This window comes from Macrotis lagotis, chromosome X, assembly GCF_037893015.1.
Source record: "Macrotis lagotis isolate mMagLag1 chromosome X, bilby.v1.9.chrom.fasta, whole genome shotgun sequence".
Classification (NCBI taxonomy): domain Eukaryota; kingdom Metazoa; phylum Chordata; class Mammalia; order Peramelemorphia; family Peramelidae; genus Macrotis; species Macrotis lagotis.
In genome coordinates this window covers 184,217,863-184,241,651 of record NC_133666.1, presented here as the reverse complement: position 1 = coordinate 184,241,651, position 23,789 = coordinate 184,217,863, and the positions used below count along the sequence as shown (strand labels likewise).

At 45.0% G+C, this 23,789-nt stretch overlaps 2 protein-coding genes across 2 annotated transcripts; one reads left to right on the top strand and one right to left on the bottom strand.

Moving 5' to 3' along the window:
- Window positions 1-13,362: 13,362 nt before the first annotated feature.
- Window positions 13,363-17,368, bottom strand: LOC141502952 (uncharacterized). Its single transcript, XM_074207975.1, has one exon. The coding sequence runs from the start codon at window positions 16,336-16,338 to the stop codon at window positions 14,728-14,730; it is 1,611 nt and encodes a 536-aa protein (XP_074064076.1). The 5' UTR covers window positions 16,339-17,368; the 3' UTR covers window positions 13,363-14,727.
- Window positions 17,086-22,896, top strand: ARMC5 (armadillo repeat containing 5). The gene is given in 7 exon segments (XM_074207974.1): window positions 17,086-17,534; window positions 17,536-17,666; window positions 19,046-19,153; window positions 19,295-20,081; window positions 20,439-21,058; window positions 21,335-21,467; window positions 21,978-22,896. Coding segments are annotated over 7 exon segments (2,907 nt in total). The 5' UTR covers window positions 17,086-17,193; the 3' UTR covers window positions 22,765-22,896.
- The last annotated feature ends 893 nt before the right edge of the window (window positions 22,897-23,789 follow it).

Here is a 23,789-nt window from a genome sequence, read left to right as displayed (position 1 = left end):
GCTCCCCAGGGTATAGCTCAGGAAACTCCCCTGCTGCCCTGGGACTACCTCTGGGAGGCTGAAGTTCTTTTGCTCTGGCGGGCCACCCCTCCAATCCCGGGGAGCAGAGCCTTTCTGCTCTATTCCAGGTTAACTTGAGTAGGAAAACTGCCTCACTGGGTCCCTCTGTGGGTTCTGTCTCTGGAAAGTTTAGTTAGAATCCTTAGCTTATGAGTTTTATGAAAGAGTGCCCAAGACATGATCTGTTCTTGTCGCCATCTTGGCTCCACCCCCGAAAAGTCACTTTCTTTATCTAAGTTAGAACCACATACTCCTGACCTAGGCCACTGGAGAATTATGGCCTCAATTTCATATGGCCAGACTAAGTCAGTAGCTTTTATGATTCTTTTAACTTTCTCCCTTACCCTCAGGCAGTCTGACCTAAAACTTTATTGTTTAGCCTGTCCTCAAGCTTAAGGCCTCCGCTCCATGGCCTGGACTCATTGGAGTCTCAGTCCAGGCAGGTCTCCTGGCTGCTTTTCTTTTACTCTTTCCCTCAGGTACCCCACCTGGACCTTTGTTACTCACCCTGTCCTCAAAGCAGCTTGTCTCTTCAATAAAAAAAAAAAAGATTTTTAATTTTCAGGCTTGTGAAATAAAAATCCTGAGCTATTTCAACTCCAGAGCTAGTGGCAAATTCTTCACTTTCTTTTCTTTAAAGTTTTATTTATTTAAGGTAATGCAGTTAAGAGTAAATTACCCAAGGTCACACAACTAGGCAATTAAGCATCTAAGGCCATTGAACTCAGGTCCTCCTGACTCCAAGACTGGTGCTCTCTATCCACTGAGCCACCTAACTGCCCCAAATTCTTCACTTTCACAAAAGCTCTCAGTCTTTATTAGAGACACCAATTTCTTCCACAACTGGTCTATATTCTGAAGTAATCATAAAAAAATGAGAAAAGACGCACTTGTTCAAAAATACTTATAGCACGTCTTTTTGTGGTGGCAAAGAATTGGAAATTGAGGGAACACCCATCAATTAGGGAGCAGCTGAACAAGTTATGATATATGAATACGTATTGTTCTGTATATGAACAACTGGTCTCTAGAGAAGCCTGGAAAGACTTGCATTAATTAATACTGAAAGAAATGAGTGGAACCAAGATAAAACAACATACATATTAACAACATTGTGAGATGATCAACTATGATAGATGTAGCTCTTCTCAGCAGTTCAAGGACCATCCTGAGGGACTTGCTATGCTGATAATGCCATCCACATCCAGAGATAAAACTATGGAGTCTGAATACAGAGCAAAGCAGATGAGGTTCACTTTTTGAAACTTCTTTTTTTTTTTCTTTCTTTCTCAAGGTTTTCCGCCCCCCCCTTTGTTCTAATTCTTCTTTCACAACATGACTAATATTGAAATATGTTATACATGATTATACATGTACAATTCTGACTAGATTGTTCACTGCCATGGGGAGTGGACACTCATAAACTTGCAAATGGATGAATACTGAAAAAAACTTTTGCATGTAATTGGAAAATAAAATTATAAAAAAAATATGGAGTGAGGAAAGTTCCTGGAATTTCCTACCCTGTCTAAAAGAAGTGCAGACATAGTCATCTGGTAGAAGCAAGAACATTTAAGGTAGAAAAAGGAAACAAAAGCACAGAAATAAAAACCTAAGTGAAAGAGCCAGACATTAAAGCTTCTGGGATTTCCTAACATTTTAACCTGAAATCCTGGTGCTGTAGCTTTCAATTATTCCCAGAGGATACTGGGCTGAGATACTACTGAAGTCAGGTGTGAAACTGAGTGTAGTTTTTGTTTTTCCTCCCACACATTAAAAAGATTTCTAGAACTATCAACTTAGACTTCCTTTTTTACCTCACAAGTGATTCTATAAACATTATAATCATTAGTGTCTTTATGAGAATTTCTTTACATTTATGCTTTTTAAAATAAATCATATTTGTTTCCAAATATATCTCTCCTCTTCTTTGCACAGTAAACCAATCCTTAGGATGATTGTACACAGATGCATACTCCATCAACTTTCTAAGGGCAATATATCCAAATGAAAGATTCTAGGGAGCATAAATGTATACATATTTTGAAACTCTGCCCACCATGTTAGGGGGTGCCTTTTTTCTATGGACTACATGGCCAGAGCTACAGACATCTTCAAAAGAGAATGGTCCACAACTGGCCATGTCTTTTACTGTATTCATATCTCAAGGCACCGGTGTCTTCCTTCACTCCAGGTCAATGAGGCTACAAGGTAGGAGAGACTTTGCACCTCCTTCCATGAAACACCAGAAGAAAAAGCCCAGGTCCTGGACCATCTTTTAATCATTCTCTTCCTGAGCAAGGGCAGAGAATAGAGTCCTCAGTCTGATGTTTCAGAGTCTGAGAGTGCAAGTCACAGAAACCTGAGAGTCGAGGAATACAATCTGGATATTTCAGCCAGACTAGCATCAAGTGATCACTCATCTGGAATTTCCTTCACAACTCCAACCTAATAGAAGCCAACAGCAGTGTTGCTTTTGGCCATGAAATTGGTATGACCAACACTATGTAGAACCTGGACCAAATTGTGAGCCTAATTCTCTCTCCAGTTACTGAGGTGGCATGAGTAAGGTTATGCTCCTAAGGTAATGGGGAAATTGTTTCTACATTTGGTTCTTGCTCCGTCTTTGAAGTAAAAGCCCTTTATAAAACCTATTCAATGTTGTGGTTAAATAGAACTGGGGTGCTAGTCACTGGCTCTCTGAAAATGAGGAAAACACAGCTGGTGAATCCTGGGACCAATGGCAAAGAAAAGAAGCATCTCAATCTTCTCACAGTACCTGAAAACCCTGAGGAGGGAGATTTAACAGGTCTGTTAACTTGAAGTCAGGAAGATATGATTTTGAATCTTATTCAGATACTTTACTATGTGACCCTAGGTTAGTCACTTATTATCTCTAATCCTCAATTTCCTCATCTGTAAAATGGGGATAATAAAAACACTTATTTCACAGGGTTATTGTGAGAATCAAATGAGATAACACATTTAAAGTGCTTTGCAAACCTTGAAGGGCTATATAAATACCATCTATTATTTTAAAATTAATGTAAACTTATTACCAGTATTATCTTAATATTTTTATTTGAAAAAATCAACCAAGATTATAAGAATGTAAAAGTCCTACAATTTACCATCTAAATCCTGAATTAAATGTAAATCCTGGAATCATACAAATCATCTTGGGTTTATTCTACATATACATATGTACGTGTTATTATTCCAAATAAAATGTAAAGTCCTTGTAAGAGTTTTTTTTTAAAGATTTTATTTGAGTTTTACAATTTCCCCCCAATCTTGTTTCCCTCACCCCACTCCCCACAGAAGGCAATTTGCAAGTCTTTACATTGTTTCCATGGTATACATTGATCCAAATTGAATGTGATGAGAGAGAAATCATATCCTTAAGGAAGAAACATAAAAGTATGAGATAGCAAGATTACATAATAAGATATCAGTTCCCCCCCCGCCCAAATTAAAGGTAATAGTCTTTGGTCTTTGTTCAAACTCCACAATTCTTTCTCTGAATATAGATGGTATTTTCCAGCGCAACCAGCCCCAAATTGTTCCTCATTGTTGTACTGATGGAATGAGCAAGTCCATCAAGGTTGACCATCACCCCCATGTTGCTGTTAGGGTGTACAGTGTTTCTCTGGTTCTGTTCATCTCACTCAGCATCAGTTCATGCAAATCCCTTCAGGCTTCCCTGAAATCCCATCCCTCCTGGTTTCTAATAGAATAGTGTTCCATGACATACACATACCAGTTTGCTAAGCCATTCCCCATTTGAAGGACATTTACTTGATTGTCAATTCTTTGCCACCACAAACAGGGCTGCTATGAGTATCTTTGTACAAGTGATCCTTTTACCCTTTTTCATCATCTCTTCAGGGTATAGACCCAGTAGTAGTATTGCTGGATCAAAGGGTATGTACATTTTTGTTGCCCTTTGGGCGTAGTCCCAGACTGTTCTCCAGAAAGGTTGGATGAGTTCAAAGCTCCATCAACAATGTATTAGTGAGGGGCAGCTAGGTGGTGTAGTGAATAAAGCACTGGCCTTGGAGTCAGGAGTACCTGGGTTCAAATCTGGTCTCAGACACTTAATTATTACCTAGCTGTGTGGCCTTAGGCAAGCCACTTAACCCCATTGCCCTGCAAAAATTTTTTAAAAATCAAATTAAAAATAAAATAAAAAATAAAACAATGTATGTGTCCCAGATTTCCCACTTCCCTTCCAACATTGATCATTGTCCTTTCTGGTCATATTGGCCAGTCTGAGAGGTACCATATTTAGATTTTTCTAACAATTTATTTACCTCCTTAACTTCTTTTATGATTAGATTTATCTAAATCTGAGAACGGGAGGTTGAGGTCTCTTACTAATAGAGTTTTGTTGTCTGTGTCTTCCTGGGATATAGCCAGTTTCATCTTATTGGATAGCAATTTTTTTTTTCCTCTTTAATCCCCCCCCCCTTTTTTAAACCTTTTTCATGTCTCTTGAACCTCCTGTTTGATGTCCAAATATTCTATTTAGCTCTGGTCTTTTCATTAGGAATTGTTGGAAGTCTCCCATTTCTTTAAATGACCATCTTTTCCCCTGGAAGAGAAGGCATGAGTTATTTTATTTGATCTTTTTATTCCCAGTTTCTGGCATAAAACCTAGCATATGATAGGTACTTAATACCTATTGGTTGGTCCAAATGGACACTGAAAACCTGGCCAGAGAGTACCAGAAGAAAAGTTCGAATTAGCAGAGAATTTTGTGTCACTTAATGTCTTGGTTAATATAATTAGCAGGAAGGAGCTGTTTCAAACAGAAAAGATTTAATGATTTACCATATGCAAGTTTAGAAGAGTTTGCAATTTTGCTTTCAAAAAAGCATTTAGATAAATTCAAAAAATCTCAGTAACTCAGTTCCCTAGGAGTCAAGTTGATTATAGTACAAGGATATATTGCAATTACAGTCCTTAAATATGAATAATTCAACTTCAAGTGTTTTTTTTTTTACTTTAAGCATTTTATATTAAATCTTGATAGTAGCAGAAGCTCCAAGGGCTATGTAGGGTAATAAGCAGATGAGAGAATATGGTTGCCAAGTTTCTCATTTCTTGCCACACAGTCCAAACTTTGTACGCTAAACAAATTTTTACACCCTTAAGATTTGTTCTTTGAAACAGAGCAAGGCTCTCTCATCTCTAAATTGTTCTGTGTATCAACTCTATTAACATTCAGGAAAACAACAGTTCTCAGGCATTCTCATAGAATTAAATTTCTCAAGAGAATGGAGTATTCCACACAACCTGTGAAGTACAAATATATTTTTTGAACTTTTTAACCCTTTTCCACAGAAACCTAAAATGTAACATCCTAATGTAGAAGTACATTTAAAGAATCATGATCTCTTTGATGCTTTAAGACAATTCATTAAGACAGATGGTGTTAGTGTTGTCATGTTCCTCAATTTACAGGTGAAAGAGATCCAAGGGGGTCTCTAGAGATTGTATGTTAAGGCTGTTTCTTGTTCTGGTCCTCCTGCCTACTCACCCCCTCTTTTAGTCAGGATAGAAAGTTTATAAGCAGTCAGTATGTATGAGCAACTAGGTGGTACAAATGGATAGAGCACCAGCCTGGAGTCAGGAGGACCCAATTTCAATTCTGACCTCAGACACTTGAAATTTACTGTGAGACCTTGGACAAGTCACTTAACTCTGATTACCTTGTATCCAGGACCCTCTCCACTTGCCCAGATTCATATCTGGTCACTCAGATGGCTCCAGAGGAAAAAGTGAGGCTGGTGACCTAACACAGCCCCATCTCACTCAAATCATGGTATCACCTCCCTAATGTCATGGCCTTCTTTGAATTTGAAGAACAAATATCAATCTTAAACTAGTATAAAGTAGCAACAGCATGGAGTAAGATTGAAAAGGACACATACAAACTGTCCCAACAATCAAAGGAAAATAATTTACAAGTTGTGTCATATATTCATCACCAAGCATATCCTGGTAACGTGTACTGAATCAGGGGAAGCCATAGAGATGCTGTCAAGGATTTTTGGTCTGATGATATGTAAATCTCAGTCAAATTCCAGACATTCACAGTAAGGATAGCAAAGCAAATGGTACTGATAACTCTTGAGATGATGTGCACATTAACATTAAAGTTTTAGCAACTTTGATATTTGGTTATGTCAATGAACTAACCCCAAGGTGGCATGGATAGAGTCTGTTCCCTGCAAAGTTCTATAAACGTGAGATTGCAAACTCCTCTCCCAAGAACTCTTTCAGCTCCATCATGTCCATGATGCTGAGTACTCCCAACTCTAATCCATAGTTATATGAGTAACTGTGCCTCTCCCCTCCCCATTCTCTTCCTTCTTTCATCACCCAATCTTTGCCCCTAAGCCATCTACTTCTGTACCCTTTTGCACTACTTGTTTCTGTACTTCATCTACCTGTTTGCCCCTATATCCTCTGCACTTGGTATAATAGCAGCCTCTTTTTCTACTGACATATGGTCTTGACACACCTACCCCATTTCATAAATTAGCTGTCACTTCACATTGGATACTGAGGCTGAGTTGAAGTGCAGCAGCTACTGTAAATCAGAGGCTATGTCTAAGCCATGGTTGCAAGATCCAATCTTCAACAATTAGGCATCTGTCCCTATTTCTAGCCTCCTTCACAATCCATGAGGGGTGGCCAAGAAAGGTTTTTGTCACCTTTAGTCCCCATGACCAGCTGCCAGATTTGTGTAATGTTCTTCAGTGGGTTTTCTCACTCCTCAAATGAGCCCCCAGCTTACAATGTTCCCCCCCCACCTCCATCACCCATTCTCCTTCAAAGAGTCAAAGACACTTGGTACTCTAAGACAGACATTTCATTCTTGCTTTCCAGACCTTTATGCTGCTGCCAGGAAGGCAGCATTCTTGTTCAAACCTTTTCTAGGAAAGTCTTTTACTCCCTATAAAGAGCAAGAAGGGAAAAAAATGGCCGAGAAAGCTTCCTTGGAAATTAAATAATAAGGAATTGCTACAAATGTCTTATCAGGGCTATGCCCTGGATACTCAACTACAGGAAGATGAGGAAAATAACCATAGGGAATGTCATTGAGAAAACTTCTTACCTAAGGATCCAAGGAGCCAAAAAACTAGGGCTTGTCTCTAAACTTTTCAAATAACATTAAAAAACAAAAACATTCAAATCCCTTTCTAGAAGCTAGGTCCAATATGCTAACCCTATTTTAAGTGTGGCTAAGGTTTTCACCAAAGCTCCCATTTGATACACTAACAGTATAGTCACAGTCATGAAGTCATGCTATGGTATGGACAGTGTGGGTAATGCTGCCACCAGAGTTCACTGCTGACCATTTAAAGAAGCAGCTATGAAAAGGAGAAAGGCCAGACTCCTGCCCTGCCTAGGAACAACTTCAACCAAAACTCCAAACTCATTCTGTCCTTTCATATTCACATGAGTGAGAAGTCCTATCCAAAGTAAAGGTTTTGATTTCAGTTCCCTACTCTAATATACCTGCAGTGGTGAGCATCATATCCCTATCCCTTTGGCAGGAGCTAGAGGAAGTATCTAGGAATCACTGTAAAATCAAGACATTCGGGTTCTCAGGCCATGGGAACTTAATTATGTAGGACAGTGGTGAATGAGAAAACAGGAACAAGAGGGAATAGAGGACTCAGCTAAATAAGAGTAGAAACTAGGGCCTCTGAGTCATTAGACTCTCAAGGAGATAGAAAGGAGGATTTATCCAAAAAGCTAACTGGAGGTAGATAAGGCTACTGGATTGGTCCAGGATGACCACAACCCCATCTAACTGAAAGACTTTTGGTTGCAGTTCAGTATCTGCACACAGTGGAGGAGGTCCTTTGACCATGGCATGTGGCTGAAGCTTTGGGCAGAAAACTGATCTGGGCAAGCATGCATGAACTCATGCTGACAACCAGCCTTTATTTGCCCTGACCAAAGCTGAGGTTTTGCCATCAGCTCCAAACACAAACACCATGGTGGCAAATATCACTATCCTAGCCAGTGTGGATTTTTAACCAGAATAAGAATCATATTCAGAAACTGGCTGCATCCTGTCATGTCCCTTTCCTGTCAAAAGTACTTCTCAAATTTATCTACTGTGCCCCAACCTCTCTGATCTCCAATCTCGGATCTCAAATTGCCTTTCAGACATCTCAAAGTGGACATCCAGTAAACTTCTTAAACTCAACATGTCCAAAACTGAACTCATTATTTTCTTATCTAAACTGTCTCCTTTTGGACAATGCTAACCTCCTGGTCCCTTAGGTTCCTAACTTAGAAGTCTCTCATCACCCAAAGCAATGTTACCAAAGTCTGTGGATTTGAAACATATTTCCAATATGACCCCTTCTCTCCTCTAACTCATACCACCAACCTGGTGCAAGATCCCCTCATGGTTTTATTACTGAAATAGCCTGTTGGTTGGTCTACCTGATTCAAGTCTCTCCCCATTCCAATACTGAAAAATACATTTTTCTCTCAAGGTATATCAATTTTACTTATTCATATTGAGTCTGTTTTAAAGAAGAAAAAATTTGAAAATATTAAGGATATAACATTTTAATTTTTTTCTATTAAAGCAAAAAACCCCCCAAAAAACCAAAAATCCCTTCTGGAAGGCTCTCTGTGTGTATTGAGTATGCTGAATGTATATTATTTGTGTAATTTAATGAATATGTAAATACTGCTGAACTTAATTTTTTGTAATGAGCCTCAAATTGAATTTTGGCGACTTTTAAAACGGAATGAAGCAAACATATCTTTAGGTTTAAGCTATTCTCACCTGCTTCGATGTACCTGCAGTGGTAAGCATCCCTATACCTACCTTCTTGTAATGGTTTTGGCAGGAGCTAGAGAAAGTACCATACAATCTTTAAAATATTTTTACTTGAGAGGAAATTCCAATTCTGAAGTCTTGCCACATAAGTTATTTAATCAAAGCTCAATCTGTTCACAGGGTAATAATTATAACATCTCCCTAATAATTTGCTCCTTGAAAAAATTAAGGTTCCCAAGTGATAAGAGGTCTCTGAATACCTTTAAATATTCCCAATAAAATTCCATGGTACATGTTAAATTTATAACAAATTATCTTCAAAAAAGCAAATCAAAGGGAGAAAAATAGGCTCCATTCAGTCTCCATTCCTAAAATGGAGGTCTGATTGTAACACTGACACAACCCAACTCAGTAAATTCCCTGTTGCCTCCAAGATCAAATATAAAAATCCTGTCTAATAACCTAGCCACTTCCCACCCTTCTTACACCTTATTCTTTGCTATGTCTTCTTTTAGACAGTCCTCATTATTCCAACAAACAAGATACTCCATTCTCTTGGCTCTGGGAGCTGTGTCCAAAATATCCCTTGCTTGGGGAGCTCTCCTTCATTTCCACCTCCTGTCCGCCATGACTTTTAAGTCTCAACTAATATCCCAACTCCAACAGGAAGTACTTCCTAACCTAATTATAGTGCCTTCCTTTATTTCCTATTCTGTATAGTTTATTTATACATATTTGCATGACTTCATTAAATTGTGAGCTCCATGAGTGAAAGGGTTGTGAGGTTTGAACTGTGCTTTCTAGCCTCATATCCAACCTTCATCACCAGTCATAGTCTAGTACATCACTGGAGCATCTTGAAAAGTACCCCTCTGGAGGGAAACTGGCAGGATTGGGCACTGAGAGATTTAGGTTGCAGAAGTACAATGTTGTATATCAGAGGGTAAAAATTGGGAAAGGGGTTGGTCACATTAGTCCTAGCAAAGAAAAAATAGCCAGTGGCCCAAGGAGCAGGAGGTTCATCTCTCAACATGTCCTCTCCTATAAACTTGTTCCTCTTTAGATAGGGAAATGGGGAATGAGTATGAAGAATTGGGTTAGATGGGAGTTTGATTTTCAAGTATTATCAGAAAACATCCAGGTGCCCTGAAACTGAAAACTTTGCAATGTCAAGGCAGTTACACTAAGATGGGAGGGTGGGAAAAAATGTTGAGTAGTTTGCAGACAAAATCCACTGTATTCCTTCTTCCCATTTCTTCTATTGTTTCTCCATCCACCAGTTGTTGGTCAATCTGGACAGTGAAGTACACATTACTAATCTATAGATGTTTTAAACATTATTCATCTTACTCTAAAATTGCAAGACAAAGTAGCTCAAGACTGATCCAAATTAGGAAATATATTTTTTTGTTTTACTGTTATTTGATTGAAGCATATTTAATTCCTCAATGGAAAAAAAAACATTGGATTGGGAGTAAGAAGACCAGGGCCCAAATTCCTAATCCACTAAAACTAAGGTCAAGTGTTGTTTCCATTCCCTCAATTCAATGCAAACAGTATTTGTCTATCAAAGCAAGAAACAGGATTAATAAGAAATGAACCAAAGTAGTTGGTCAATATAATAATTATTATTGTGCTATAACAACATGATGAAAATAGAGGAGCACAGGAAAATCAGGAAAATAATATAAAGCAACAACGTAAATGCAAAAAACAAAGGCACTTCTCTCCCTCCCTTGCAAAGATGGGGAATCATGGGAATGGAACAGAATAGATTTCAGACTATTTATGATATTAGTTTTGCTAGGTGTCTTTTTCTTTCTTTGTATTCTAAGGCTTGGCTTTCTGGAGGATGAGGGTGATACACTGGGAATGTAGACAAAGTGAAAACAAAAGAGATCAATACATATTTATTTTTTACATACTTGGTTAATGTACTGTAGTTCTTTGAAAAGATAAATAAATGTGCAAAGCAGTAACCACAGGATCAATTTTATTTTTCAAAAAGCCTTTTATTAGCTTTCAAAAGAAAATTATCAGAGTAAGTCTCCATGGGACTTCATAACTTTTTGTAGAGCTTAAATAAGGGTTAAGTGGAAATTTCTCTAGAATTCCAAAATAGTGATGTTCTAGCACTAGGACTTGACTTAATGTAACTTTTTTCCCTTAATAAACCAGGAGAGAAAATTAGGGGATTAAGGTCCCTAGGCTGGCAGATTAAACAATAACTTGGTTTTGGCATTTATTGCTTATGTGATCAGAAACACATAAAACTTTTCTAGTCCTCAGTCTCCTCATTTATAAAAAATGAAGATCTTGGACAATATGATCCATTAGGATCCTTTTTAGCTCTAAATTCTATAATGCCAAAAGTCTTCCAGCTACTAAAATCTAAGTTAACAGAAATAATTTGCAGAAAAACTAGCAAACTGAAAAGGCAACAGGTAGGTTTGTGTCATCAACATTATTTTAAATTTCCAAAGACGAAATGAGAACTTTGTTGTTATCATAGACATCATCCCTTCAGATGACTAGTTATGAAGAATGGGATACATAAATGACTTCTCCTGTCCTTGTATGAAATGAGACCTCTGGAGTATATCTCCTTATTTCTATATCTCAAAATCTCCAGAGGAAGAAACCTGGGGATGGGGTCTGGTAGCAAGAAAGCTGCTATAAAATCAAATTTTTAAAGATTAAAAAGACCAATAAATGATAATCTTATTATGTCTGATACTTGATAAGTGTTTCTTTCTTGGATGGAAAATTCTACACATGCAGAATCACCAAAAGCTTATGTACTAAGTGTGCTAAATCTGAGATCACCAAATTTAAAACTATCTTGATGCTTAAAGGTCATTATAAGACAATTTAAAGGAAATCCTGCTTTACATAGTAGGTATTAGTTTTATAGAAGCTTATTTCATGAAATAGTAAAGCACAAATATATAAGTAAAAGATAGGTTTATAGTTTAGTTATTATATAAAAGTCCTTAATAGGTGATTTGAGGTTCAGCACTTTTTTAGATTGTTATCAATATTAACCATTGCCAACCCCACAAATCTAATCACTCCCTAACTTACCCTACCTCCAAATACAGAATTCTAGGCTAGGGGCAACTCTAGATACTTTCTTGAGCAGTGATTATATTCTCATGAATCCCAAATCTTTTTTGTTTTCAGGTTTTTGCAAGGCAAATGGGGTTAAGTGGCTTGCCCAAGGTCACACAGCTAGGTAATTATTAAGTGTCTGAGACCAGATTTGAACCGAGGCACTCCGGACTCCAAGGCCAGTGCTTTATCTACTACGCCACCTAGCCACCTCCAAATCTTTTTTTTTTAAAGGTTTTTGCAAGGCAAATGTGCCAAAGGCCACAGAGCTAGGTAATTAAGTGTCTGAGGCTGGATCTGAACTCAGGTACTCCTGACTCCAGGGCCAGTGCTCTATCCACTGCGCCACCTAGCCGCACCCCCCCCCCATCTTTCTTTATAGGGGTCTGATCATACAAAATTTCAGCCTCATACTGCTTTCTTTCCACTGAAGACATGGTGGAAAAAGCCCTTATTCTAAAAGATATTGAAAAAGACATTCTTAATTTCTTGCTTTCATAATTAAAAATTATCAGAATTTACTCACTGAACCCAAAACCTTGCTAATGCAAATCAAACTGCTCTTCTTTAAGAAGTAAAAGACATTATCTACTTAAAAGACAGTAAAGTAGCCCTGGTTATAAACTTTTTATTTTCCAAATTAATTAATTCTAATCCCAAATGTTTTGCCTTTTCTCAAAAGTATGATGTTCCCAATTATTCTGTATAATACAAAATAAAATATCTGCTCTAAGAAAACATATTATGTAATCCTTTGAATGGCTTAAGTGTTACAAAACCAAGGTTAAAGTATATAGCACTTTATGCTTTTCAATTAATGTAAAGTCACATCCAAGGTAGATCCTCTGAGAATCTCATTTGATGCTACCGAAAGATTTAGGACTGTCCCCCATTAACAGACAAGGAAACTAAGAATCAAAGATGCCAACTGTCATAAAATCAGAGGGAGACTAGAATTCAGATCAAACTGCCAGTCTCATGTTTTTTCCCCCAAAACTACTTAACACCCCTCCCCCACCTCTCAACTCAAGACTATGACAACTTATTTAAATGGTGGCTGAACAAATATCTGTGGGTTCCCCAACTACACAAAGGAGACACTATGCCTTCCCACTGAGCTCCTGGGAGGGTAAGTAAAATAATCTAAGTGAAACAGTTCTGGGGTAGAAGACTGTTACAGAGATTGGGGAGCAGAGGGATAGCGGTCACCCATAAATATCCTTTTTTCCTGTCTCACAGGGTCATGGGAAGAACATTTGACAAAAGTGATTCTGACTCCTATGATATCCTGCCCCACTAACCCATTTTCTTGAAGTGCAGGAAGAAGTCTCTGAAGGAAAAAAAAAAAAAGGATGAGTTTGAAACAAGAAAAATCAATTAGATACCATCTTTATTGGGGGGAGGGAGCACTCTGGGAATTGGAATCAATGTTTACACTTTCTCTGAGAACCAAAACATTCAAACACCTCCAAAGGCACTTCCACCCTCCCAACATCCAGGGATCCTGTGGCCACTTCTCCTTATGATATGGAAACAGTACAAAACTATCTTCTGCAGGAAAAGACTGATCCATCCATTCCAGGTCTCCTAAGTCCTGGAAAAGGCCTCAGGAAAGATAATCAACCCCACCACAAAAAGCCCCCCCCCCTTTTCCAAAGACCATGGAGTACACCTTGGGAGGTGCAGGTGGAAGAGATATCAAGAACCAGGAAGAGGCTAGAGATAAAGCCAGAAGCACTGTTCCTTGGGAAGCGATGAAAATGGTTTGCCTCCAGGACCCCAATCTCTCTCATTACAAGATTAAACTCTTATCAATAGCAATTAATCCCTTTGAATTAAATACTATTCTTCCTCAGGCTCTACATCTACTCCTAGAAGATAAAACACAAAATGCCCAACAACTTAGTGTGATGAAGCATATATGTCTGTCTCTTGTGACCAGGGAGCAACATAAGAATCCTGGAAGAAAACTAGTAATGAAAACAAATTTCATGTTGTTTGGCCAAGGGATACTAACTGATAACAAGATCCAAGACTATCTCCCTAAACTTTCCAGACTCAACTGAGCACATGAAAACTACCCCACCCATTCTGTGCCCTCAGTAGTTAGGCATAGGTACCATTCTGTTCCCTTCTATGCTATATAATCCCTGCTACCACATCAATGAAACCTCTGGATACCTTAGCTTGGCCTAAAGGTGTCCTATCAATCCCAACACTACCTTAAAACCACGGAATTACAGAACACAGAGGTGGAAAAGACCTTATAGGCAATATATTCCAAACTCTCTTCTAGTGTTGAATTCACTCTATGACACTACCAATAAGTCATTTAGCATGTGCTTAGAGAAGGCAAGTCACAGGACATTAAAAGTTCTCTCTTAAATTATAACTTCTCATTGGCCCTACTTCTTCCACTAGGAATTATACCAAATGGATCTGTATCCTCTTACACTTTAGAGACTTTAAAATTTTGCAAGTTAACTATGAGGTTCCTGCAAATTCTTTTTTGTTTTACCTTGTATGTCTTATGTAAAGCCTGCTTAACAACAAACTGAAAGGTCTACTAGATAGAAAAGAAGGTGGAAGTCTTTATATTTAAGATTCAGAAATCTATGTCTCCTAGCCCCAAAAGCAGCAGCATGATACAGGACCCAGAAGATAACCAGTAATGAGACTCAAGAGCTCACATCCCAGAGTACATCTGACCTGAGTTCTGTCACTAGGGGTGCTAGGGGTCAGAGGAAGCCAGTTTCTGAAGAACTTCCAAGGTCCTGAACAAATTCAGGATCAAGATCAAAGTTCTGACCAAAGGTAGGATACTTATAGGGATGCCCACCCTGATGGGTCCTCTGGTGTTGGACCAGGTTAGAACTTCGGGCAAAAGCCTTCCCACACTCAAGACAAACATAAGGCTTTTCACCACTATGGGCTGCCTGGTGAATAAGCAGATGTGAACTCTGACTGAAGCCCTTTCCACAGACATTACACGTATATGGCTTCTCTCCAATATGGGTCCGACGGTGCCGGAGGAGATTTGAACTATCCACAAAACTCTTGCCACATTCAGGACATTTGTAGGGCTTTTCTCCTGTGTGAGAACGCTGGTGCTTGATAAGTTTAGAGCTGTGGTAGAAGCTCTTGCCACAGTCTGCACAGGAATAAGGCCGCTCTCCTGTGTGAATTCGCTGGTGATCTGTGAACTGGGAACGCTCACTGAAGCCTCTACCACAATCAGGGCATTTGAAGGGCTTCTCACCATTGTGGGTCCGCTGATGGCGTAAACAGTCAGAGCTGTTAGTGAAGCTCTTTCCACATTCACAACAATTGTAAGGTTTCTCACCCGTGTGGGAACGCTGGTGTTTGAGCAGATAGGAGCTTCGGCCAAAGCTATCCCCACACCAAGCACACTTATAGGGCTTCTCCCCAGTATGGGACCTCCTATGCTGCAGCAGGTTAGAGCTCAGACTGAAGCTCTTTCCACAGTCTGCACATTTATAGGGCTTCTCTCCCGTATGAGTCCGCTGGTGTTGGATGAGGTTGGAGCTGACACTGAAGTTCTTGCCACACTCAGAACAAGTATATGGTTTCTCACCTGTGTGGACCCTTTGGTGCTTCACTAAGTCTGAGCTTCGTCCAAAGCCTTCACCACAATCAGGGCACTTGTGGGGCCGGTGGCCCGTGTGTGATCTTCGGTGCTGGATCAGGTTGGAGCTAAGGCTGAAGCAACGGCCACAGTCAGGGCAGGGATAAGGTTTTTCCCCAGTGTGCACACGATGATGCTTCACCAGGTCGGAGCCCCTTCGAAACTCCTTCCCACACTCGGGACACCTGTACGGCTTCTCCCCGGGGTGGGTACCCTGGTGGTGAATCAGGTCAGGGAGACAAGCCGTGGTCAGTCCGCACTGGGGGCAGCCAAAGGGCCTGGCTCCTGGGAGGGCTGTCCTGAGGCCTAGCCCGGGGAGCCTGTCCTCCCCCTGGCCCTGGCCCGCTCCACACAACCTCTGGAGCCCCAGCACCACTTCACAGGCAGCTGGCTGGCCGGGCCAGACGAGGAAGGGCCTCTCGGGGGAGGGTCCCGAGGGGAGCTTGAACACAGGGCTGGGGGGCAAGTCCCCAGCGGCCAGGCTCGGCGCCCTCTCCTCCTCCGGATCTCCGGGCTCAAGGTCTTCTCCGCCGCTGTGCCCCAAGGGGAGAAAAGGGCATTCCAGGGCCCTCCTGGGGCTCGGGCGCCCGGCCCGGCCGGCCCCTCCCGGCTCCTCGCCTCCCTCCCGGGGGGCGCCACTTTTCCGACCCCCTCGTCCGTGCGCCCGCTGCCCCGAGGCCCCCGGCTCCAACCTTCCCTCCATCCTGGGGGGAGACTCGGGGGGCAGGGCCTGGGGGGCCCCCGAACCGGCCAGCGCCGGGGTGGGCCACTAAGGTTCCAGGTGTCCGAGCACCGGAACCGGAAACCCCCCCCACTCGCCTCTCTAGGACCCAGACCCCGGCGGTCCTCTGTGGGCTTAACCCTTTAACTCACCGCGTCGGGGGGGGGGGGAAAGGCAAGAGCTTGCCAGGCCCCTGGGGCCCCACGGACCTGGCCGAGCTCGCGGGCCCCCGGGGCGGTGAAGCCGGGGGGTGCCACCCCGCGGGCCCACGCCGAGACCCTGGAGCCCACAAGGGTGGGTCTGCAGGACGGCCGGCTCCAGAGGGAGCCGCGGCGCCCGAGGATGCCGGCGAGCCGGGGCCGCGCCGGGGAGCGCCACGCCCGGGACACGGGGGACCGCGTAGCCCAGAGACTCCATGGTCGGACGCCTGGGTTCTCCAGGGCAAGGGGCCGCGCGTTGCCCCCTGGGAGCAGGAGTTCTCCGCCAGTCCCACGATAGGCTACACACGGTAATCACGGACTACGCATCCCGGCGTCCACTGCGGCCCCCTGTCCCCGGGACAGAGAATCCGAGGAAGAACTACCACTCCCGTCACGCCTCGCGTGCTCCGAACGGCCGTTGGTCACCGCCCACCATCCACGTGATTGGGAATCTCGCAGGAAGTGGGAGTTCACGCCTTTCGGGGAAGTGTGAACTACAGTTCCCAGTGTGCATCGCAGAGACGGGGCCATTTAAAAGGCGGCTTCCAGAAGACGTGCACAGTCACGCCCCATCCTTCCAGTCCTGTTCTCTGCGGAGCCACGAAAAAGGGGGGTGGGGCCTCAGGCCCAGGCCAAGATGGCGGCGGCGAAACCGACCCCCACCGACTCGCTCTCGTTCTGCCTCGCGCAGCTCACAGCAGCGGCCGTGGAGGGGCCGGGTGGGGGAAAGGACGCAGCAACCAACGAAGCCCCCCTGAGCCGCGCGCTGCTCGCTCTCCGCACCCGCCACGTCAAGGCGGCGGGGGACATCGAGCGTTTCCGGGCGTGCGGCGGGCTCCGCCCCCTGCTCGCTCTGCTGCGGCGCACGGCGGCGGTGGCGGCGGGGCCCGCCCCGCCCCCGGCAGGCCCCGGCCCCGCCCCCTCGCCGGCCACGTCGACGGGCTCCGCCGGCCCCGCCCCTCCCTCGGGCCCCGCCCCCCCCCGCGGCGCCGTCAGCGCCGGCGCGCTTACGCAGAACGCTCGACCTGGCTCTCAGCATCCTGGCCAACTGCTGCACGGAGGGGGCGTGCCGGACAGAAGTGCGCAGGCTCGGCGGGATTCTCCCACTTGGTGAGTCTCGGCGCGCTGTCCGCCCTCCGCCCCGTCGCCTTTGCCTCTGCTGTTTCCCCTCCCGACAACGGATTGAAAGCAACAGGACCTCCGAGGCCCAGGATCTGGGGGGCCGGAGGGGACTGGCTGTGGGGGGGGGGGCAGCCTGCAAGGAAGAAGACGGGGCTTGTGACGTCACAGGGTCTTGTGTGACGTCGCCGCGTCTTGTGTGACGCAACAGCCCTCTTAGTATTACAGCTTCTTCCCCCACTGTGATGCCATTCTTTCCATGCCCAGGAAGGCATAACCCCGCGGTGGTCCTGTTTTTCAGCCCACTTTGGTGAAAAGACAATTATTTGAAGAGGGGGAGGGCTGGTCTCGCTTGGCCGTCTGTTGCAACTTGGACCAGTGTTTCCTTTAGATTGCCGTAACGTTACTTTGTATTAGAAACCCCCATGGTCTTGGAGGTGACCCCCGAGTCACCCAGATTTCATCTGGCAGTTGACCCCAAATGATCATTAGCTCTCTAGCTCTTTATCCCATCTGACATTTGTTTGAGGAACAATCTCCAAATGGAATGGGTATAACTTGTTTCTGAGATGTAGGTGAAAGGAACCGCCAACTGCCATACAAGCCCCCAAAGTGTCAGAGTCAGGTTTGGGACAGTGTTTATTTCATTGTATCGTAAAGCCGCAGAAGATGTAAACGGCTAATAGAAGCCTACAAAAACATGCAAAAACATTTAAGGCATTTCTTTGGGAGGGCTGATAATATCCCCCAGCATTCTGGAACACAGTTCAAACATAACAGCTCGTGAAAAGAGGTTAAGAGTGGTCTGTTATTCACCTTCCTTGGCCAGTAGAGAGTTCCTTTGATAAGAGTTCCCTCTTCTGAGTCTCTGACAGACATCTTGGGGACAGGTCCAGTCATTGGAAACCAATTAGAAGTTGTTAGTTATCAGTTTAATAAAGTGCTAGTGTTGATATTCCTTAGGGAAAAAGATCAAAGATTCATGGTGAATGGGGAGAAGAGTTCCTACCACATAGCTTCTGTTACTGAGCAACTTTAAGAATTTTTGTAATATCCTGGTTCTCATCTGTATTTTACTTGGAGTGAGGTTCTAAGACTAAAGTTCTAAGACTATTATACTTATTTGACTCAGAAGGACCAAGGAACTTAGCAAAAGTCACATAGTATGTCACTGGTAAAATTGGGACTCCAACATACAAAAAAATTTTCATCCCCAAACTGAAGAAATTTAGTTAAATATAAGTGCATGTTTTGTGCATAACACTATACTAGGTCTAGAGAATGCAAAGTTATGACAAGACTTGGTTTGTGCTCTAATAGTGCATTAAGTACTAATGAAGTAAATTTTCTCTCTCCATTTTTACCCCCAGTAAGCATCCTACAATGTGTGAGGACTGATAGTATACAGAACCGAACAGCTCGAGCCTTAGGGAACCTGGCTATGGAGTCTGAGAGCTGTGGAGACATCCACAGAGCTGGTAAGAACTTGATGAGGGGAAGGGCATGGGAAAAGCAAGGAGGGAGTGCCTAGATTTTCACAAAAAGAGAAAACAGGAGTTCCAGAATTGGAAAAGTCAAACATGTTTCTTCACTCTTCCCTTCTCCATTTCTCTGCCTAGGTGCTGTGCCTCTCTTAGTTGAGATCCTTACAACCTCTCAGGACTCTCAGTGTCTTCAGAGCGTCGTCCGTTCCCTCCGCAATTTGGCTGATTCACCTCAGCATCGCCTGGCCTTGGCCCAACAGGGAGCAGTTCGGCCCCTGGCAGAGCTGCTGGCTACAACCTCTGACCCTGCCCTGACTTCAGCCCTGGCTCGGGCTCTGTTGGAGCTAAGCCGAGGCTGCTCAAGGGCCTGTGCTGAACAGCTGAGCCTGGGTGGTGGACTGGGACCCCTAGTGAGTCTGGCCACTCACCCCAAGAGGACAGTACGTGATGCAGCCATCCTGACTCTGGCCAACCTGTGTGCCCAGGGCCTAGTGCGTCCTGCATTAGGCAATGCTGGTGGTGTGGAAGTGCTCCTCAGTGAACTCCGGAGGAGAAGGGGCCCCAGTGGGGCAGGCCCAGTGTCCCAGCAGGCCCTGGTACGGGCTGTCTGTCTTCTGTGCCGTGAGGCTATTAACCGAGCACGACTAAGGGATGCTGGGGGTCTGGAGCTGCTCATGTCCCTTCTGAGAGACCCACGGGCAGAGGCTTTTCACCCTCGGGTAGTAGCAGCACTTGTTGGCTTCTTGTATGACACTGGGGCCCTAGGAAGGCTGCAAGCACTAGGACTTGTGCCATTGCTGGCAGGGCAGCTAAGTGGTGAAGTTGGAGAAGAAGAGGAAGAGGGCCATGAGGCTGCCTCCTCAGACTTCCCTGAGGAGCGGACTCCAGGACCAACAGAAGCTGGGAGCTTCAGGAGCCTCAGGTGAGCACTCTTTCTAGATCTCAAATTCCTGATCACATCTTTCCTGAATCTTATCTCTCTTTTCCAATTCTTCTATTCCCTAATATAATGGCACATGATATAAAGCAACTGGATCTGAAGTCAGGAAGTCCTAAGTTCAAATCCAGACTCAGATACTAACAGTAATGTCCTTGGGCATTTATTTACCCTTTGTCTGCCTCAGTTTCTTTATTTGCCAAATGATCCCACCTATTTCCTGGGTTTGTTTTTTAAGTAGTATATAAGTACTGATTATTATTAGCTATTGCTTAAAATAATTGTCTATTATGCACCCAGGCAAAATGATTTCCATTAAACGTCTTTCTCTTTGGTCTTTAGGTCATGGCTGATATCAGAAGGCTATGCTGTAGCCCCTGGAGATATCTCCCCTGATTGGTCCCCTGAGCAATGCCCTCTGCCAGAACGTCCAGCTGTCCCAGGCAGATCCCTCCAGCAGCGATGCTTACAAGACAGCCTTTCCTTCTCCACGGTGTCCCATCCCCCACCAGTCCCTGCTTCAAACCCTGCCACCTTAGACTTGGAGACCCCAAGCACCTCACAACTAGAGACTCCCAGCCACTCAGGCAACATCCCAAATGCTTCACCATCCCCACTGAAGACATCTGGTCGGGCTGAAGAATTGTGGGGTCGGGAAGGGCCAGCACTCTTACTCTTGTCACGTTTCTCACAGGCCCCAGATCCCAGTGGGGCACTAGTGAACGGCCCAGCACTACAAGGTCTGCTAGGCTATGTGACTGGGGCCCCTGGTCCTCCAAATCCCCGGGCCCTGCGAATTCTGGCCCGTCTCACTTGCAATCCTGCTTGCCTAGAAGCTTTTGTCCGAAGCTATGGTGCTGCACTCATCCGGGCCTGGTTAGTGTTGGGTGTTGCCCCTGACGATTGGCGGACCTCAAAGCCATCCCGGGCTCGAGCAGGCGATCGAAAACACAGAGAACTAGGTGAGTGACCCATTTCTTCCTTCAAGTTCATAAACACGATTTTCCTGACCCTCCTTTCTGTAGAACCCAGAAGTTCTTTCTTCCCTATACTCAGATCTCTGCTGCCCATACCTAATTTATTTCCTTGAACCCATGTACTCTCTCTCCCTAATTATAGGGCATATATTTACCCCTCAAGAACCTAGGCATCTTAAATCTTCTTTGTTGATCCTCTCCATCTCAGCAGTTATGCTACCTTTAGTAATTCATGTGTTTTGACCCTTCTTCTCTTCCCAGGTGAAATGCTGCTCCAGAACCTGACAGTCCAGGCTGAGTCTCCCTTTGGGGTAGGAGCACTCACTCACTTGCTTCTCTCTGGGACGCCAGAGGACCGAGTTGCCTGTGCACTGACTCTGCCCTTCATCTGCAGGTATGTTTTATAGAAACCAGAAAACAGCTCCTATAGGAGAGATCGTTCCTGAGACAGCAGGAATAGAAGAGGAGGGTAGAGAACAGAAATTTGTAAAAGACTCATAGATATTGGGAAAAATAACTTTGCTTCATCTATGCATCCAAATTCTCTTAGTGATTGTCCTCCCATTTTCCCTACTGCTGTATTCCTCCTCTTTCCCTTAGCTCTGTGCTTTGCCTCTGTCCTAAAGAGATCCATCCTTAACTTTTCCCCCAAGAGAGCCTGGGGAAAAGCAAAGGTAGTACTTGCTTCATTTCCTCTTTTAGCAGAATAGGATGTGATCTAAACCTGATAGTGGATTCCTGAGAATGGACAGAATCATAAGCCTATTTCAGGGGCACCCAGAACTTGTGACCCACTCTGTTTCTATCAGGGACTTCCACTGCTTTCTCTTATGAGGGTAAGAAGCCTGTATTTGCCTCAAGAGCCCTCCTCACTGACTCTTGTGCCCATCCCTCTGTCTTTCAGGAAACCGGCTCTCTGGAGACGTCTACTTCTGGACCAAGGTGGACTCCGCCTCCTTCTGACAGCACTTTCCCGTCCAGCCCCTCACCCACTTTTCCTCTTTTTTGCTGCTGATTCCCTCTCCTGCCTTCGATGCCTAATCTCCCCATCAGTGGACTCAGCCCAGCCTCCTGTGGATTCTTCAAACTCCCCTTGCTTCTATGGTCAATTGCTGGGCCCTACCCCATCCCTGGTCCCTGACCTCCACTTCCTGCTGGACTCAGGCCTCCGCCTACCTGCTATTCGCGCTTCTGCAGCTGATGCTTCCCCCTTCTTCAGAGCCTTGCTATCGGGTGGCTTTGCTGAAGCTCACTTGAGCCTGGTGCCACTGAGGGGCTTATCCCCAGGAGCAGCTTGGCCTATCCTACATCATCTCCATGGCTGCCGGGGCTGTGGAGCTGCTCTTCAGCCCATCCCACCTCCAGGCCAACCCCTCTTGGGCTCTGAGGCAGAAGCTGCCTTAGAGGCGGCTGGCCGATTTCTGTTGCCCACGCTAGAGGAAGAACTGGAAGAGGCTGTGGGAAATGTGCACCTAGGGCCTTGTGGTCCCCCTGAAGCAGTAGGCGAAGTATTCCGTCTCGGCGGAACCCGTCTAGCTGCAAAATGTGCCCACTGGACCCTGGGACCTGGCCGGAGCCCTCAAGTTAGGGCAACAGCCCTAGCTGGACTAGTTGAGGCAGCAGGAGAAGAAGGTGGGCCCCTGACTGAGGCCCTTTTGAGTGCGGTGATAGGGATGAGAGGGAGGCTGTGACTAGGGCCACAGCCCCAGGACTCTGAGGGGCCCTGGCACCAGGACAGAGGACATGCCCTGTAGGACCTTAGCCTGGCCCCAGGGACCAGAAAAAAGGAGGCTTCTCTGGAAAAGGAGAACTGATGCCTGGGGGGAATTGGGAGGGGGGGGGTTAGTGGGGGAGGGAGAGGGCAGATTCCAGGGAAAAGGAGCCATGGAAAGTAGAAGAAACTGGAGGGGAAGTAGGATAGAGGAAGAGGAATGAGAAAGGCATGGGAAAGCAAAATGGGTCTTGACCAGAGGACTTGAAAATGACAGAGTGCAGACCTAGAAGGACTAGAGTCAAAGAAGGCCCTTAGCACCCAAAAGGAGCCCCATGCCGAAGCCAGACTGAAATTAAACTTCAGATTTGATTACCTCATGTAGTGTTGGGGTGTGTGTGTGTGTGTGGTTCTTTTTTTGTCTCAAAAGGATCTTATCCCAAAGTTTGCCGTTCCTCCACCCAGCGGCCAGTTTTCATTCCCCTCCTTGTTTCGGCGGAGTAGGCCTATTAAGCCTAGAGTCGGATGCTGGGGATGGATGGATCATAAATCTGGGCTGGCTGGGTAGATGGTGGAGAGTGCACGAGCGTGCGCGCACCCCGGGGCGAGCTCTGTGAAGGGGCCGGGGGCTGCGTCCACGGACCTAGGGAGGCTCCGGAAGAGAAGCGCCTGGCCCCGATGGTCTCTCCTCATAAGAGGGTGGGCAAGTCGAATGGGGGCGAAGGGGGCACCCCTCAGTGACCAAGGGCTTGGGCTGTGTGTGTGTTTAAATGGCTTGGGACAAAGCGAGCATCGGCTGGAGTTCTCCCTGGGGGGCGGGAGCTGGGTCCTCGGGTGGCCCCCCGGGCTTCTGCACCTCCGTCCCTGGGGGCTCATCCCTGGGGGCTCTGTGTGGTGGGACCCCGAGCCCGGGCTCTGAGCTGGCTGCCTCGCGGGGGGCTCCGTCCCTCCCCTCGGGGGCGGCCCTGGGTCCCGGGCCCGGCTGGGGCGTGGCCGTCCCGAGGG